This window comes from Capricornis sumatraensis, chromosome 17, assembly GCF_032405125.1.
Source record: "Capricornis sumatraensis isolate serow.1 chromosome 17, serow.2, whole genome shotgun sequence".
Lineage (NCBI taxonomy): Eukaryota > Metazoa > Chordata > Mammalia > Artiodactyla > Bovidae > Capricornis > Capricornis sumatraensis.
The window spans coordinates 17,842,229-17,861,238 of NC_091085.1; the positions used below are offsets into that span (position 1 = coordinate 17,842,229).

General features: G+C 41.0%; 1 protein-coding gene across 1 annotated transcript in view; it reads right to left on the reverse strand.

Annotated features, from left to right (window-relative positions):
* The window catches only part of TMEM184C (transmembrane protein 184C), a 33,702-nt gene extending 23,916 nt beyond the window's left edge, over window positions 1–9,786 (reverse strand). Inside the window, exons 1-4 of the mRNA XM_068990099.1 lie at window positions 9,134–9,786; window positions 1,080–1,210; window positions 914–950; window positions 11–216 (exon numbers count right to left, since the gene is read on the reverse strand). Of these exons, the coding sequence (XP_068846200.1) occupies window positions 11–216; window positions 914–950; window positions 1,080–1,210; window positions 9,134–9,352 (593 nt within the window). The 5' untranslated portion in view covers window positions 9,353–9,786. The remainder of the gene's footprint in view (window positions 1–10; window positions 217–913; window positions 951–1,079; window positions 1,211–9,133) is intronic.
* Window positions 9,787–19,010: the final 9,224 nt, after the last annotated feature.

The following is a 19,010-nucleotide window of genomic DNA, read 5'->3' on the forward strand; positions in this document are numbered from 1 at the left end:
ACATACTTACTCTCCCATAGTCCATGGTGGACAGCAACACAAAGGAGGGAAATGTTTCTGCTGATCTTTGGCTTCAATGATTAATACCAGATTCGGATAGCGGTTAGTTAGATAATTGGTAAGGAATCCCATGAAGTTGTAAATAACATAAGCTTCATAACATTCTCTGCAGGTATCCACATATATTGCAATGCTGGGATATTTCAAAGCTATCCACTATGAAGAAGCACAGATGTTAAAAACAGTTGTTTTAACAGATGTTAAAAACAATAAAAGGAATTACTACTGCAATTCATGGCACTCGCAATAGGCCTATTTTAAAACTTGAGTTGTCTTGTCACATACGTATATCAAACTTACTAAATTTTATCGTTATGAGGGCTACCAGGCAATCAGCGAAATGAAATTTTGAAAGCAATAAACATCTTGCATATTGGTAAACAAAAACATTTGTGTTGGGGGGTAAACAATGAATATGAAGAGAAAAGTTATATTATGTACTTGAGCTCTTCAATATAAATATAATCCAAAACTTCTTGACATGACCATAGAAAAATGATGTTAAAGACATTTTCTTTATATTTAATCATATTGAAGCAGTTATTTGTAACAATTACATATACCAGGATCCACTGGGGAAGATTTCTGTTTTGGTCCAAATAAATATTATAATAAATAAAAAGGATGATAAGGTAATTTTAAGTATTATAATCTTTAGAGGAATAAGAACAACTCATTTGAAATTTTAAAACATCTGCCTTTTCTATGGTTATACTTTATCTTCTTTATTAACATTAAAAACACTTATTAACCTAACTCCTTACTGCCAAATAACATTACTTTTATTACGTTAATTATAGTTAGTGTCATAAAACAAGTTTTTAGTTAATGAGTTAAAATGAAGCATACTTACACTATCCAAACTGTATATGGGTACCATCCAAAGAATCCTATTTAGAAAGCAAAAAACATAAATTTAAAACATTTTACATGATTAAAAAAATTTTACATTTTATATAACTTACATTTTATGAAATTAGCCAACACAACACTAGTAGAACCAACATGTAAGGACTTACCTTATTATGGGTTTCTGTAGTTCAGGTTGTGTATAATGCACTAAGTGTTGCAGTATCACCCAAAGTGAGATAGGTATAGTCAACAGCAAAAAGATCCCAGCAATAAACCAAGCCTTGGTGTGTATTCCAACCTTTAGGAAGCAAAGAACATATTAGTATAATTCTCTGATATTAAAGCTAAACAGGTAAATATGATTTCTGTATTTTTTAAAATTTTAATTTATTTATTACTGAGGCTCAGTATTTTCCAAATAACTAGTGGGTATTTTTATTTCTTCTTCAGTAACAGCCTATTTGTGCTTTTATGGAAAGAGGGGGTGGATTTTTCCTCATATGGTCTTTAGTTATATAGCACTGCATAGATTAAGCATATTAATCCCACGTCATTTCCCTCAGATTGTTACTGGTCTTTTATATTTTTCTGATTAAGGATGTACAGAAATTTTAGAATATTCTAGAAGTCAAATCTAAAACTCTTCTGGTTTATTCCTCTGCTTTTATGTTGGGATAAAATTTACCAAAGTTTTCTGCAAATTTTACTGTTACTCAAAATATGAACAGAACACTTATTGAGTGCTGTTTGCCTGATAACCTTGCTAAGTTCTTTACATGCATCATGTCTTTTAATCCTCCCATTGGCTAAAGCACTGCCAGTGTCCAAGGGACCTGTCCAGAGGACCCATGCTAATACAGATTGCCCCTGTAAGAGCACACAGGGCTTCCCACGTGGCGCAGTGGTAAAGAATCTGCCTGCCAATACAGGAGGTGCATGATACGCAGGTTTGATGCCTGAATAGGGAGAATCCCCTGGAGGAGGAAATGGCAACCCACTCCAGTATTCTTGCTTGGAAAATTCCATGGACAGAGGAGCCTGGCAGGCTACAGTCCATGGGGTCGCAGAGCTGGACACGACCAAGCACACGTGCATGTCTCTTATACACAATATTATCAACTCAGGACAAGACATTTTCAAAAGATCTAATTTCTTTTTAAGGTCAATATCTGATCAATATTTTTTTCCTTTAAAAGCTCAATGTCTAAAAGTATCATTTGAACTGCTTCATCCTAAGGCAGAGCTAAAGTAATCCCCTCATTTTCTGGTAAAAAAAAAAATTTTATTTGAACCCCTGTTCTATCTGAGGAGCCCCCCAGAATAAATTTTATTCCTTGTACTCCTGAATGTGAATCCTTTTAATTACAAAAAAAAAAAAAAGCAAATGCTAGCTTTTTAAAGCAAAAAAGCTGGAAATTTATTTTTAGTATTTGAGGAGTTTGAACAGTTAATGGAAATAGAACTGAAGTCCACAACTTCTATCTTTTGCTGTTTTGAACAAGATTTTTTTTTCATCAAGAGCCAAAGATTACAGAGGTAGAAAAGTATAGAGAACAAATGTATTTTTATAACAATGAATTTCTACATTCAACTGTATGGAAAACTTGAAAAGGAGATTAAAAAGTCTTGCTGAATGCTGGAAATTAATAAAACAGTAAGTCAAAAGTGAATATGCAGAGGTGCAGATTCTAAAAAGAATGTCTGAGCAATAATTTTCCAGAGATTTTTGCTTGGCTCAATTTCATTTAAAATTCAGTACTGGGCTTCCCTGTGGGTCAGTGGTAAAGAATCTGCCTGCCAATGCAGGAGACTCGTGTTCGATCCCTGAGTCAAGGAGACACCCTGGAGAAGGAAATGGCAACTCACTCCAGTATTCTTGCCTGGGAAATCCCAAGGACAGAGGGGACTGGAGAGCTACACAGTCCATGGGGTCACAAAAGAGTTGGATATGACTTAGCAATTAAACAACCACTCATTTTAATGATGACAATAATAGTAATATACCCTAGATTTTATTATAAGGTGATCATTGAGAACAGTATTGCCAAGTACTTTTAACGCCTACATTTGTTTTCATGACTGCTTTAGTGCTAAAAGGTAGGACTTGGTGGCAGACTTGAGAGAAAACTGATGTGCTCATGACTAAAGAAAGCCAAGCATCCTCAGTGTGCTGTAAAGAAGAAAGTTCTTCAAATGATCATAAAACAAGTAACTGGAGAACTGACTCACTTCAATATGGTGATTCCAAACTTTAGAAATCTTGCATGGGAGAGTTAGTACTAGTTTTACACTGCAAGTGGTAATTTCGGTTAGAAAAGCATCATCCATCCACATTAATGCTACTAATTTGAATCACTGGTCTTATAACTGTTTTGGTTTTAGAGCTATTTAAAAAGCTGTATGCCTAAGAAATTGAACCTATCGTATGTGTATACATGTTTATGTAATGTTATAATAAAATGTAATAAAATGATATATGTTCTACTAAAGTAATATTATAAAATAAGATCTTACTCTAGGTATCTGCACAAATTATTAATGATTATTACATTTAATTTACATTTCTCTCTAAATTATTCACACTTGAGACACTGATAGAAGGATGTGATTAATAATATTAAACTTATCAGCCACTTTGGGGCTCAGAAAAAAGGAGACAAGTAGTGTAGATTTTTTTCCTAAGGTAATTTGAAGAAAGCAGAGAGGAAAGAAAAAACCACTAAAGACCAGCATCCAGCAGTGAGTCAGCTGTCCCTCAGCCAGCGGCCTTCGGAGCAGAGAGAAGAGGGACACAGGAGGGTGTTTTCTGGGCTCACTTCTCAGGGAGAAGCAGGGAGCACTGCCAGAGAGTGGCTACTCGCAACACAAGACTAGCAGGGCAGTGCGGTGTCCCGGGGGCATGTTCCTTGCTTGACCTTTATATATGTTAATACACGCTCAGCCCAGCAAGAGTGCCACAGCTGGCGCCAGAGGGTGGCCTGGCCGCTCCAGTCCTGAGAGTATTCCTCATGGGCATGGGACAAGCTAGCCGAACCCCCAGTTTTCTACAACCTCAGTCCCCACTGACTTCTCACAGCGTGAGCATTCTGACTGTAGTGTTTAAAAGGTAAGTATTTTTTTTCATACAATACTGGCTCTAAACATGTCAACCACTTTTTCCAGTGCTTAATCAGATGCAAATAACTTTGCTTTATGTGCTCAGTTGTGAACCTAATCCCAATGAAAATGCTATCCAAAAACGCTATCACACTGCTGCCCCACTATAACAATAACAACAGCAAATAAATATCAAATAAACAGCAATAACAAGTGCTATTTTTAAAACAACAGTGGTAATTCGAGGCTTACTGAGTACCTACTATGTGCTGGGGACAGTGTGAAGCATTTTAAAGACATAAACTCATCCAGTAAATAATGAGAATGAGTGATGAAGAAGTACTTAGCACGGTATCACTTTATCCACTTATGAGTCTCAGTTTTCCCATCTGTAAAATGGGGATAATTCCTGTTTCAGGGCTTTAAAGAAGATTAAAGAAAATTACACCTTATCTTAGGGACATGCTGTAGTTAGTGTTTCTAACATTTTAACAACAAAACACAATGGCAGGGGAAAGTGAGAGTGAAGTCGCTCAGTCGTGTCCGACTCTTTTCGACCCCATGGACAGTAGTAGCCTGCCCCTTAATCCACACTCCTTTCTATCTACTGTGCCATTCATTCCCCTGAGTAAAAAAAATACTCAAAACAAACAAAATGAACAAAAACCTGTCTTCATATACTGATACCACTTCTTCACTCCACACTTATTTTTAGCTTTTGCCCGGATGCCTCCAGGGTTTCCCTCATAGCTCAGTCAGTAGAGAGTCTGCCTGCAATGCAAGAGACCAGGTTCAATCTCTGGGTCGGGAAGATCCCCTGAGAAGGAGGTGTCAACGCACTCCAGTATTCTTGCCTGGAGAAACCCATGGACAGAGGAGGCTGGCAGGCTACAGTCCATGGGGATCGCAAGAGTCGGACACAACTTAGCAGCTAAACCACCACCACCACCAACGCTTCCGTCGAAACCAGGACGAGGCTCACAAAGGACCCCCTTACTTGTGAAGACCAATGGACAGCGCAGCAGCACCAGACTTCTCACTGTTTTGTCCTTCTGGAGGAGGGCACGGCAACCCACTCCAGTATTCTTGCCTGGAGAACCCCCATAGACAGAGGAGCCTGGCAGGCTGCAGCCCATGGGGTCGCACAGAGTCAGACACGACTGAAACAGCTTCGCACATGCAGATCTGACGAGCCCATGTGAATGTCTCTCACATACCTTGAACTGTGTGTCCCAAGCAGAACTCAAGTGCTCTCAAGTCTGAGTTTCCATCTTGGGAACTGCCATCACCATTTACCTTGCTGTTCAAGACTGAAACCTCAGAGTGGTTCTTGACGTCCCCCTTTCTCTCACTGCCTCTCTTCCCCAATCACATCCCCTGTCAGGCTCTGTTTCTGCAATTTCCATGATGCTTAAAACTCACTTTTCCATCTCTATTTCTGCTACCCTGACTTGGGCCGTAAGTCATCACAGCCTGGGCGCCCACTACCTCTGAGCCACCTTGAAGAGCTTTCTAACTTTTTTCCACTTCCACTTAACTTTCCACAGGCCGGTAGAGTTGTTTTTGGGAGGTGTGCAACAATGCTACCCAACTTGTTCACTTTTTAGACCTTCTAAAATTTCCTCATAGCACTTCACATCATTTATTGATCTGTTTGATCTGATTTATTGATCTCTATCACTAAGTTCTAGGAAAGCAGGAGCCATGTTTCTCTCTCTAACCATACAGAATACAGCAGCACTGGGGCTCAAACAATCAGTTATTAAGTATCAGACATTTGGGCAAAAGGAGAAAACAAGTAAACCATAAATCGTGTTAGATGCTGGAGAGTCCTAAGAAATATAAAGAAGGGAAGAGGATATGAAGAGTTGAGGAAAAGAAGCTTGTTATTTTTAAACAGGGGAGCTGGGTGACACTGAAGTAAAAACCTGAAGGACACAAAGGAACAAAAATACTATCTAGGGAAAGGCATATTATGACATGCCAAGGCCCTAAGGAGGGAGCATGCCCTACACGTTTGAGCAAAGCAAGTATGGAGGAGGCTCAGGAACTAAGGAGAGAAAGTCAGATGAGATGGGGTGGGGGTGGGTTCAGATCACGCTGGGGCTTGGCGCCACAGTCAAGGACATAATGGGTTTTAATCCGGGACTAGCAGTGACTGGAAAACTTCACGAGGACACACACAGCGTGACTTATGTTTTCACTAGGTAGTTTGGCTGGTGTGCTCAGGATAGTCCAGGCAATACAGGATGAGAATCTGGCTCAGGGTGTTAGCAGTGGAGACTGTAGATTAAAATATTCCTTCAAAGCTGGTACAGAAAAAGTAGAGGTGACATCAATGATGAAATAAAAATTTGCATTTTAAGGCAAAACAAGAAACACTTTCACACAGAACTTTTTCTCTGCCTTCTGGCGTCCCGCCCCTCTTGCCCTGCCGCCTGGGGTGCAATGTGCATCTGCACTGTGTTAGCCAGATCTCTCCAGCGGCAGCAGTACTTGCTCAAACATAAAGATCACTTTCCCTCCTTCCGGCCTCTACTTAGAAGACAGCATTCCTTTCTCAATTCTGAAAGGGGTCATGATGACCCAGCACCTGACTTGTAAGTGCAGACATCTCTGGTGAGCTTTATTGTACTTGTTCAGTCGCCAAGTCGTGTCTGACTCTTCGCGACCCCGTGGACTGCAGCACACCAAGCTTCCCTGTCTCTCACCATCTTCTGAAGTTTGCCCAAGTTCATGTCCATTGCTGAGCTTTATGTACAATGCCAACGTTATCACTCCCCTTAAAGATGGTGACTGGAGTTGAAGAGTGGTCAGACATGGGGAGATGTTGGGCTGTAACAAAGTTCAAACTTAAATACTTAACTTATAACCTTAGTAATGTTACTATATTACTTGCATTCATGCCTGTTTATGGTTATTGGTTCTGGCACTACCAAATGTGTCCGAATCTCAGATAAAACTAATGATTAAGCCACTTGAAATGATTGACCCAATATATAGTTATGTAAGATCCATGACTGTGACAGTGTAACTTTTTCTTGTGGGAAGAAGCAACAAGACGGAACCATTTCCTGGACACAAGACAGAGGCCCAGAGGCTTTTGGTTACTATTGACAGGACTTAGTTCAGTAACAGTACATTGAATGGCTTAACTTGAAAATCCTCATTTGACCTGAGAACAAGCATTCCCAGTCCCGTGGGACAAATTGGTCGCAAAATGCCTCCCAAACTTTCCTCTAAATTAAGAGCGAAAGGGAAAGGACTGTAAAATAACAAATACTGCCCATCCAGTTGTTTGAGAATTAAGTCACTAGCCACTGTGGGCGCTGACCTACAATACACCCTGGAAGGAATTCCGGGTGAGGGGGGCGGGGCAGACTGTGAAAACTGGCAAAACTGGCCTTCAGACAGTTGACTGTTGTCAGGAGAAATTTTTTATGAACCTGGATTCTTGCATCTTTTCATACTTAGAAACTCACTAAATTCACACCTGTTCCTTGTGACTAGCGATCTTTTACCGAGTACTTGCCTGCATCTGCCTCCTTAGCCAGAATCACATATACACCGGCTTCCCCTGTATCTCTTCAGGACAGTGCTTCAGAGCTCTCTGACAGGCTGTCTCCCCAGGCTCTAATTCTCAGTTTGTCTTGAATAAAATTTTCCATCTCTTTCTTAGATTGACTACTATTTGTCACTGACACCAAAAACTAAGAGAAGTCTTAACTTAGGTTATGATACACAGAATTAATCTTTAAAATAGTTCCTATATTTCAGAGTAAGAAATACTCTAGAGAAATACTTAAAAGTAAGGAATCTCTATTAGTATTAAGATGTCTATACGTGAAGTTTGGTAGACAAATTATGGAAATAACCTAAATTTCTAATGGATGAGAAATACTTAATGTAGTGTAATATTCTAGTAACATTAAAAATAACTATATGGACTATGCTAGTATGGGCAAGTGAACAAAAAACTGAGTGAACATACAGAAAACAAACATATATTGAATACAGTTTGTTTAATTATATAAAAATATTTCCACACAAAAGGCCCCAAATTGCCACAGTCTTGTCATAACTCTTGTGAAACAGTTGTTTCTAAGTAAAAATAGTCCCTTGGGTTTTATTAACGTCAAACTTGAAAGTTCAACTTTTTTACAAAGTGCTTAGTTAAGCATTTACTTTGGGGTCTTTCCGCTTATAGTACTTTCCTGATGTCATAATAAGAATATGACATCAAAAAACATACAAGGCATTTTCCCTGAAAACTTTGTTGGCTAAGAGTTCAACTTTAAAGTAAGAACAAAGTCGAACCAACTCAATCCTTTAATTCGGGAAGCTGCTGCTAAGTCGCTTCAGTCGTGGCCGACTCTGTGCGACCCCATAGATGGCAGCCCACCAGGCTCCCCCGTCCCTGGGATTCTCGAGGCATGAATACTGGAGTGGGCTGCCATTTCCTTCAATGCATGAAAGTGAAAAGTGAAAGTGAAGTCGCTCAGTCGTGTCCGACTCTTAGCGACCCCATGGGCTGCAGCCCACCAGGCTCCCGCGTCCCTGGGATTCTCGAGGCATGAATACTGGAGTGGGCTGCCATTTCCTTCTCCAATGCATGAAAGTGAAAAGTGAAAGTGAAGTCGCTCAGTCGTGTCCGACTCTTAGCGACCCCATGGGCTGCAGCCTACCAGGCTCCTCCGTCCATGGGATTTTCCAGGCAAGAGTACCGGAGTGGGTTGCCATTGCCTTCTCCAATTCAAGAAGCTAGTTAAATGCTAATAAAATTCTACACCTGGTCCTTAAGGTAGATCTAATTAAGTTCAGTATTTGAACAGATCAGATTTCAGTAATAAAGTTACTACTTTCCGGAAATGGATGACTGCCTGCAAAACAGCGCTCTCCGAAGCTGCTATAGTAATATATTTTATTTTCTCAGTCCTACCTCCACCAGTAGCACGCTCTGAAAAACCATGAACAACCAGAAGCCAGACATCGGTTCTGCTATAGGTTCATTGTATGACATTTTTCAGTCTATCAAGCATGGAGCATCCGGGTAAAAACAGGCTACCTTAGATGGACAGGATGGTAGAAAAAAGGGTAGGAGGCTGATGGTGCGGGACCCTCTTACCTCCAGTTTCTGTAGCTCCCACACGCAGAGGGGAACCGCAACCACTATGGACAACAGGTAGAGAACCACCGCTAAAGGTCGAATCCACTGTCTCCAGTTCCTCCAAGTACAAGTGCAAGGCATGTTTCCGCATAAATCAGCTCCGAGTAGGAAGGAAAAGAAGCTCGAAGTAGATGGTAACGCGGAGCCGTGTTCTTGGGCTGTTTTTTCGTCTCGCATATTACGGAAAAAGAGCCGACAAGCGACTCTACCAGCAGCTTGAACCGCCTCCTCGGCCCACGCTGTGGTTAGTGTTGCTGCTGCCACAAACGCAGCCGCTCACGGGGCTACCGGGGAGCAGTGCGGGCAACATTCTTTCTTCCCCACAAAGCATCGACCCAGTTCTTCCGCGGTGGAATCCCCGGCAGAGCCGCTGCCCTCACCTGGGGATTGCCCAGAGCTCCGCCGGCACCATGGCCTCAAGGGGAGCGGCGCCGAAAGGGACCAGCCTGTAAAGACCCTGCACTCAGTTCTTTTCTGCCCTGCGGCTGCCGGCCTGCTCGCTCTTTTCTTGGGTGGTGGTGTCCCTTCCCTGCGGCGGCTGCAGGCGTCAGTGATGATTCCGCGGATAGATAACAGACGAGAACGCCAACCCACCAGCCTCAGGATTTCTTCACTTGTTCTTTCGGGACATTCCCCCAAAGCGGAACCCAAGGCCAAACCAGGGCTTCCGCTTCCGCCCTCGCTGTCTGAGGTTGGTGATTCGAGGACTGCGCAAGATGGGCCCGCCCCATCCGGCTCACTTCTAGTTCTGTGATTGGTCACTTTTCGGGGGCGGGGCTTCTAGGCACGTACCTAGGTACCAGGGTGGAAGAAGTCGAAATATTCGGAAGTTGTGCAGCTGGACCCGGCTGGCTCAGTGGCCCAGGAAGATTCTGCAAGCTGTACAAGTCTTTTGAAAACATTTGAGGAACTCCTACTACACTGTTCTGCTGACTGTATTCCAGCTTTAAGAAAGGCTGTGTAAAAAAAAAAAAAAGGCTGTGTAATAAACCATTACCTTAGAGCTGAACCTTTCTCTGACCCAAAGATCTGCGATTCTCCCAGGGAGTGGATAGGGGAGTCCGCTGGAATAAGAGGAAATGGGAAACGTCCGCCTAGTTTTGTGTCAATTGATAAAATCTGGGGGTGGAGCCACTTAGTTGTTTCGGGATCCTCCGAAAGAACATTCTAGGGATAGCTTAACTTTAGAAGCAGTACTGAATATCTTTTCCACATTTGGAACTTAGTAAAAACTGGCATATATTTAAGTTTCAAAAGGTTTACGTTACTACTGACAAGTTTTACGTGCTCAAAGCTTTGAGGCAAACAATGGTGGGATCTTAAAGCCTTTCTAAGCCAATAGAGCAAACAAATTAGCTACTTCTCAATTGATACACAAATATGTCTTGTAGCTGTTATTTTGTGAGGGTCAGGCACTGTACTAAGCGCTTTTCTTACCTTATATCAGTTGATCTGTGCAAAATTCCTAAAAGGTAGGCAGTTTTCCATGTCACAGACGAGAAAACAGATTAAGTATTTAAGGATAAAGTTTGAGGAACTCGTTGAACTTGTTAGTGGTAGAGCCAGGATTCTAACCTTGGTATCTGACTCAAGCATTGCATCTGTCCATACCTACCCCCTGAGAATTTCTGATAATGACCATCTATGAACAAGAAGGCCTACAGTATTGAATATACCCAGCCTAGGATTCTGACGGAGGCACTGACAGAATGTCGTCTTCCCTAGTGTCATCTGTCCTTTTTACAACCTGGCCTCTTTTAATACAGACTGCTTTTTTAAGGGGAAATGGGCCTTTTGTTTGTTCTTCCTAAGCTAACACATAAAATTGAAATCATTATTTTTAAATTTTCTGATCATTAAATTAATGCATGCTCCATTGTTAAATTTTGGAAAATAGAAAAATTTTAAAAAAGTAACCTTTACTCTACAACCAAGTATAATCACTACTTACTTTTTTTGGTACACAGTATGGTTGCCTTGGATACATAGATTATCCCTGTGCCTTTCAGCTACAGTCACTGGCATCCATAGTAATCTTCCCCATTCTTTCTCTTGGACAAATCTTTTTCACATAATTTGTGGAACTTTCCTTGATTCCCCCTTGCTCCCCATATGCTTATAGCACTTGTTGTGTGTTATAAATCGTTTCCTTATTTGTCTTTTAGATTGAATTTCTAGGAGCAAGCAGAAGTTCTAGAACTATTAGAATAAAGCAAGGGAGTGAGGGAAGGGACCAGAATGTCAGATGCACAGGTGGTTTCCCACCCCAGTATGTGAACTGAGGTTCATCCACGGTGAAGTTTCTGCAGGTCAGCAGAGAAATGAGAAAAAAAAAATGTAGTTTTTAATCTATTCTTTCTAAGTGATTATGCTTTATTTTGAAATTGTTCATTCTATTTTTCTTTCCTGTGAGGATAGTAATAGAATAGTTGCTTTCTAAATATTTTTACTTTGGAAAATAAGAAGTTAGTAACTTTATTTGCTCCCATTTAGTTTACTTCTGAAATTATTCTTGGCCCATGAAATCAGTGAGACAGGGAATGGCCTCTGATTTCAGCAACCATAGTGTTGGCCTGATCCTCTTCTCCTTCCTTTACTTGCTATGTTTAGTTGCTCAGTCATGTCCGATTCTTTGCAACCCCATGCACTGTAGCCCGCCAGGCTCCTCTGTCCGTGGGATTCTCCAGGCAAGAATACTGGAGTGGGCTGGCAGTTTCTTCTCCTGACTTGGTATAGGTATTCTCTGTATTCTTTCTGGATATGACTTAGCCTAAATTTGAGGGTGGATCTGAACTTGATTGTGTTTGAAAAGTAAATGGTTATGACTAGCAGGTGGTTCTAGGGTCAAAAGCAAGCTGTTAGTCATTCTTGATGCAGTGTACCTAGAGAAAATGAATTTCTGCTGATATGTTACTGTGTCATATGAGAATAAGTAGGTGAAATTTTGCCATCCAGGGAGGGTATGTTTGGATTAGTCTGACTTAAAATAATAGGTTAACAAAATTGGCTTTGAGGAATTCTGAGAGGTGCACATTGTTAAGACCTTGGCCTGTATCCTCCCATTTCTCTATGTAAATATGTCTGTGATGGTTTTAAAATGTAGCTGCAATTTCTTTACTTGTCCCATAAAGATATAGACTCTCTATCCCCTCCCTTATATATAGGTGGGGCGTGGCTGATTGAACCACTAGAGTATAGTGAAAGGTGATCATAGTTACCATTTGACTTCAGGGGCTAGGTCACTCCACCTTGTCTGTTGGGACACTTGCTTTCCAAACTCTCAGCCATCATGCAGAAGTCTGACTGCCAGAGGCTGATGTGCTCTGAAGAGCCAAATACACATCAGAAGGTCCCCTGAAGGTATGCTGAGTGACAGTCACAGCTGAGCCCAGCCCTCCAGGTAGCCAGCCCAGGTGCCTGCCACAAGAGTGGAGAAGCTGATTCTGGCTCCCAGAACTGGAGTCACCCATCAGCATTTTGCCTCTTTCAAGCTGAGGTGCTAAACCTGTGGACCAGAGGAAGCCATTCCAGCTCCGCCTTACCCTGATTCCTGGCCTGAAGAACCCATGAGCCCAAGAGAACTAGGAGAAAGGCACAGCCTGGGAGAAAAATCTGGAAAAGGCACAGCTGTTAAGGACTGTGATCCAAAAATGTACGAAGAACTCTTAAAATGCAGCAGTAAGGAAACAAAAGCTTAATTAAAACATGGGACAACCACCTTAACAGAACTCACCCAAGAAGATATCCAGATGTCAAATAAGCATAGTGGGAAGATGCTCCACATCATATGTTATCTGAGAAATGCAAGTTAAAACAACAATGACATACCACCACATCTCTATTAAAGTGGCCGGAATCTGGAACTGACAACACCCAATGCTGCTGAGGTTTTCACCAATATGTGAATTCTCACACACTGCTAGTAGGAGTGAGAAATGGTACAGCTACTTTGGAAGACAGTTTGGTGGTTTCTTACAAAATGAAATACACTCTTACTATACGATCCACCAATCACACTCCTTATTGGTTATCCAGAGATAGTTGAAACCTTAGGTCCACAAAAAAAAATCTGCACATGGATGTTTATAGCACCTTTGTTCATAATTGCCCAAATTTGGAAGCAACCAAGATGTCTTTCAGTAGATAAACAGGTTAATAAACAGTGATACATTCAGACAATGGAATATTATTCAACACTAAAAAAAATTGAGCTATCAAGCAATGAAAAGACATGGAGGAATCTTAAATTCATATTTCCAAGTAAAAGAAGCCAATCTGAAAAGCCTACATACTGTATGATTCCAAGTGTATGACATTTTGGAGAAGGCGAAACTATGGAAACAATAAAAAGATGAATAATTGTCAGGTGGGATCAGTAATTGCCAGATGAATAGGCAGAGCCCAGAGGGTTTTTAGAGCAGTGAAAATATTCTATATGATATGATAATGATGAATATGTCATTATAATTTTGTCCAAACCCAGAATGTACAAAAACCAAGAGTGAACCCTAAGTTAAACTGTGTACTCTGGATGGTTAACTATGGTCTTTGGGTGATTATGATGTATCAGTTTAGATTCGTCCTTGATGAAAAATGTACCATTCAGGTGAATGATGCTGATGATGGGGGGAGGCCATGCATGTGTGGGAGTGGAGGGGATGTGGGAATTCTCTCTGTACGTTTCTTTCCATTTTATTGTAAACCTAAAACTGCTCTAGAAAAATGAAGTTAAAAAAAGTCCACGAGTAAAATGAAATAGTTTTCCCTCACTGAGTTTAGGATTCTTTGTTGGATTTGTTCCAGTGAATCAATAACTGAAACAATATCTTTTGTCGATGTAGGTATATACTCTCTACCTAGTCTGAAAGTGATTATTGATTTTTTTTTTTTTCTGCTTTGAGCTGACTTGAAGACTAGAAAGATTGCCTCAGGCTTTTCTCCTTCAGGAATATGCTGCCTTCACAGTCTGAGATTGTGCCAACCAGTCAAAGAATTGAGTGAGTTTTAGGTTTAAATGTTGCAAGAATGCAGGGGGGAGCTCAGGGGAGATCTCCGGCAGTATGCTTAATTTTGTAATGTGTCACTCCCCACGCCTCTGCCCCAGCCAGATGGAAGGAAAATGGTTTATTCTGCAACCAGGTGAGTGGGGAAGAAGGTAAAAGTGGTATAGGCTGTAATACCAGACTTTGAAATCTGAACATTGAGACTGGGTATTTTCACCCATTGTTTCAGCTTTACCCACCACATCTTTCAGGCTAAGTTTTACGCTCTGTTGCAGACACCATAATTAATTCATCTCTACCTCTCCTGTACCTCCCTACATCTCTTAACAGGTAAAGCTGTGGATACTTGTGCGTATCACCCTGTCTTTACACCCTGCCTTTACATACATTCTACTTCATCTTAAAGAGACTCAAGTGTTTTTTGATCCATAAATACTGTAGTTGCATTTACAAGTTTTGGCAAGTACAACAAATATATTAAATATGAAATAGTAACATGTTCACGTTGAAATAAAAATGAAGTATAATTAAAAAAATTATTTTCTGTCATTTTGTTCATTTCATTGAGTGGCTTCATTTCATTCAATGACTTAGAGCAAACTATAGCATGCGACCCAGTTGTGGCCAGCAGTCTGCTTCTGTATGACTCTGACCTAGAAGAGTTTTTTCGTTTCTTTTTTTTTTTTATTGTGGTAAAATACACATAACATAACATTTACCATTTTGACTCTTTTTAAGAGGCTGCAATTCAGTGGTGATCAGTACATTCACATTGTCGCGCAACCGTCACCGCTGCCCACCTCTGGGATTTTTTCATCATGCAGCTGAAGTTCTGTGCTCATTAAACACTAAGTCTTCATTCCCCATTGCCCCAGACCCTATGCTACTAAAAGTGACCACTATTCTACTTCCTCCCTCTTTGAATTTGGCTCCTCTAGGTATTAATACTGTATAGAAGTGGAGGCAGAGAATATTTGTCCTTTTATGTCTCACTTCACTTAGCATAATGTTTTCAGGGTTCATCTGTGTTGTAGCACCTATCAGAATTTCCATCTTTTTTAAGGCTGAATGAGATTCCCCAGTGTTCACAGAAGCATTATTCACAACAAGCAAGAAGTGGAAACCAATGTTCACAGCCGCATTATTCAAAATCGGCAAAAAGTGGAAAGAATCCAATTGTCCGTTAGCAGGTGAATGGATGAAGTGTGGTTTATACATACAATGGAATATTGGTTTTGTTCTCAAAGAGTTGAACACGGCTGAGCAGCTGAGCACTATTGTAGTGTTGCACTGTATGTATAAACCACATTTTGTATATCCATTCGTTTGTCAAAGGACAATGGGGTTCTTTCCATTTTTGGCCCATTTTGAGTAATGCTGCTGTGAACACTGGTGTATATACCTGGAGGAGGAGGTATGGATATGACCCTTCTCTGCTGCTTTTGACCTTGATCAGAGAATCCTCCTTCCTATCCACTAACAGTGTCCAATACATTGGTGTACAGGGGAAATGGGGGATTGTCAGTTCAGTGGGGACAGAATTTCAGTTTTGCAAGATGTAAAGTGATCTGGAGATTGGCTGGATAATGTGAATATACTCACTTCTTTTTGGCTTTTACATTTTTAAAGTTGTAAAGAAAATATTTAGAAATATTTACTATCTGGCCTTTTATAGTAATAGTCTTCCAGCTCCTAATTTAGAATAAATTTCACAAAGTTTATAGTGGGCTGTTATGAAGTTGCTGAATGAATCTCAACATAAAGTTCTGCCATATCTTCACGAGGAGTGTATTTAAATTTCAGCAGACTTTCTCACACTTAATATTTAGGGAACTGTGTAGTTCTGTCTCCAAATCAACATTGAAAAATCATGTTTTTGTTGTTGTTGTTGTTATTAGGATTTGTTTTTGTGTTTAAGTAAATCCAGGACACAAGGTTTTGGGTTGTTTTTTCTTTCTGCCACACTATGTGGCTTGTGAGATCTTAAGCCACAAGATCTCACAAGTAGTTGCGGCTGTGAGTTCCCCGATCAGGGGTAGAATCTGGGCCCCTGCAGTGAAAGTAGAAGTTCTAAGCCTGGACTGCCAGGAAGTCCCAACAGTCCTTTTCTTTAGTCAGGTCAGATGAATGAAAAGGCCCCACCTTGTGTAATTATGTAGAAACTAAGTCAGGTCAGATGAATGAAAAGGCCCCACCTTGTGTAATTATGTAGAAACTAACCCTGACCCGAAGCCTGAGACTAGATGGTGGATACTTTTCTGACTCTACTCTGAGCAGGTTTAAATGTCCTTTAAACCTCAATTTGTCCCTAAATCTTCTTGTTTCATTGCACTCTTACAATGTAGTAATTTTTTCCATGGTGTTCTAACGGCCAATGAAATTTCTAATAGCTCCATTTATTAAGGAGTTAAAGTCCAAACAACCTAATTGTAGACATTCATATAGTGTCTGACCAGATGTCTCTCAAAAATTTAAACTCTCCCATCACTCTCCCGACTTTTTATTTTTGTATTTGTTGTTGTTTTTGTTTTGCTTTATGGTCACCCAGCATTTGGCATCTAACTTCCCTGATCAGGGATCGAACCTGTGCCCCCTGCATAGCAGGTGTGGAGTCTTAACTACTACACTGCCAGAGAAGTCCCTAATTGTCATATTCTTGATCCAGGTTTATTCCATCAGTCCATTAACTTTTATGTTGGCTTTTCTTTATAAAGGCTCTTTATTTAAACTACTGAAATATTTAAATAGCACATTTGCTGTCTTCTTCAAAAGCATGTTACTGGAATTACAGGATTAATGACTGTCAGGATCTCCAATTACCTCACAAGAAAGGTGATAAAGTGTCTTAAAGTGAAAGTGAAAGTGAAGTTGCTCAGTTGTGTCCGACTCTTTGCCACCCCGTGGGCTGTAGCCCACCGGGCTTCTCTGTCCATGGGATTCTCCAGGCAAGAATACTGGAGTGCGTTGCCATTTAAGCCACCTGATAATCCTTAGTGTGGTATATGTTGTTGTTTTTTGCTCAAGCAAAGAAGACGCTGTAAATGGTGCAAATGACTTGCTTGGTAAATAATACATTACCTTGTCTATAAATTATTACTCATGAGACGAACTTTCCAGTAGCTCTATCTGATGGGGAAGTTTTCTTTTTTAATTGATTTTTTATTTTCAGACTGGTTTAAGTGACACTTGAATATCAAGTCACAGGCTAAAAGCAGTGTGAAAAGTTTTAATAATTTGAGATTCACAGCTAGATAATTTAGGAGATTTGGGAGGAGAAAAGGTGTGTTTGGTTACGAAGAAGATTCTGTGTATTAGAGAAACACATTTTTTATGGAGACAGATTCTTTTAGGATTTAAGCAAAAATCCCTGTGTCATTTAGTGTACTTTAGATGCTCGACTGTGCTGATTCCCACAGAAAGAAGGCTTTCTTCGTGAGGTAAGGAGTATTCATGGGAGGATTTTGCCCTAGGATGGGAGAAGTTTCCTTTTTCACATGTGAGCAGAGCTCCCTGTGGAGCTTTAGTTTTACCTCTTACATTTTTCCTGTATTTCAGGCTATATTGGTTCCCTGTGTAAACTCGTGAGCACATGTTCTGCATGATTTTATGTGGGTCGAACATAGGGGTGGGGTAAGAATTGATTCCTCTCCTGCCCTGTAGAGTGATACTCTGTGCATATTAGTCACCCAGTCGTGTCCAACTCTTGGAGACCCCGTGGACTGTAGCCCGCCAGACTTACTGGAGTGGGTAGTCATTCCCTTCTCCAGAGGATCTTCCCAACCCAGGAATTGCACCTGGGTGTCCCATCGTGCAGGTCAATTCTTTACCATCTGAGCCACCAGGGAAGCCCTTATTCTTCCACGCATAGCTCTGTGTGGAGTTCACCAGGCTAGGGCCTGTGTAATTGGTGCTTCTATTGATATTTTTGTATCCTCTTTACTTCGTGGATGTAGTACTAGACTTTTTTTGGTTTTATTCCTAGAGTGTAAACCTTATGATTTGCACTTTTCAATTTTCTCACTGGAAGAGGAGAGGAAAACAGGGGCGCAGTGTCTGTTTTCTCCCTTCTTCCTTGACACTCTTCCTAGGATCCTTGCTAAGTCAGGGTATAAGAATCAAGCAAGCGTCCCAGAACTAAACTTTTCAGTTTTCCTTATTCTCAGGAACCCTGGGTGTGTGGTCAGTGCCCCCAGGAAGGAAGACTTAGTACAAAAATACCTTCCCTGATGTATTTTCTGTTGCTGCCATAACAAATGACCACAAAATTAGTGACTGATGTAGAAACACGAGGCTTCAGGATGCTGGGTCATCAGGTTAGGAGTCCTTGGGCTGTTAATAACTGTGAAGGGTCTGAGATTTCTACCCATTTGCAAGTGAACAGGTCTGCCTGCTACAGTTTCATAGATACAGACAAAACCTGAGACATCTGGAACAGAGACAAAGGACTTTTCCATGAACAGCGCAGCAGGCAGTCAGAGCTTCGTGTTTCATTGGTTCCTCTTGCCTCCCAAGTCACCCAGACGTATGCTGTTCTGGAAGGAGTTTGCAGCTGAGGAACTCGGAGCTTAGTAAACCCTCATCTTTTATAATGACCTGAAAGTAAACCCGTCAACCTTTGCCCTGGAGAGAGACATTGTCTTTATCCTCCTAGTCGGGAAACACATGTGTTCTTTGCCCTAACAGGGAAAGATATCTCTACCCTGGTGGCTCAGACAGTAAAGCGTCTGCCTACAATGTGGGAGACCCGGTTTCAATCCCTGGGTGGGAAAGGCCCCCTGGAGAAGGAAATGGCAACCCACTCCAGTATTCTTGCCTGGAAAATCCCATGGATG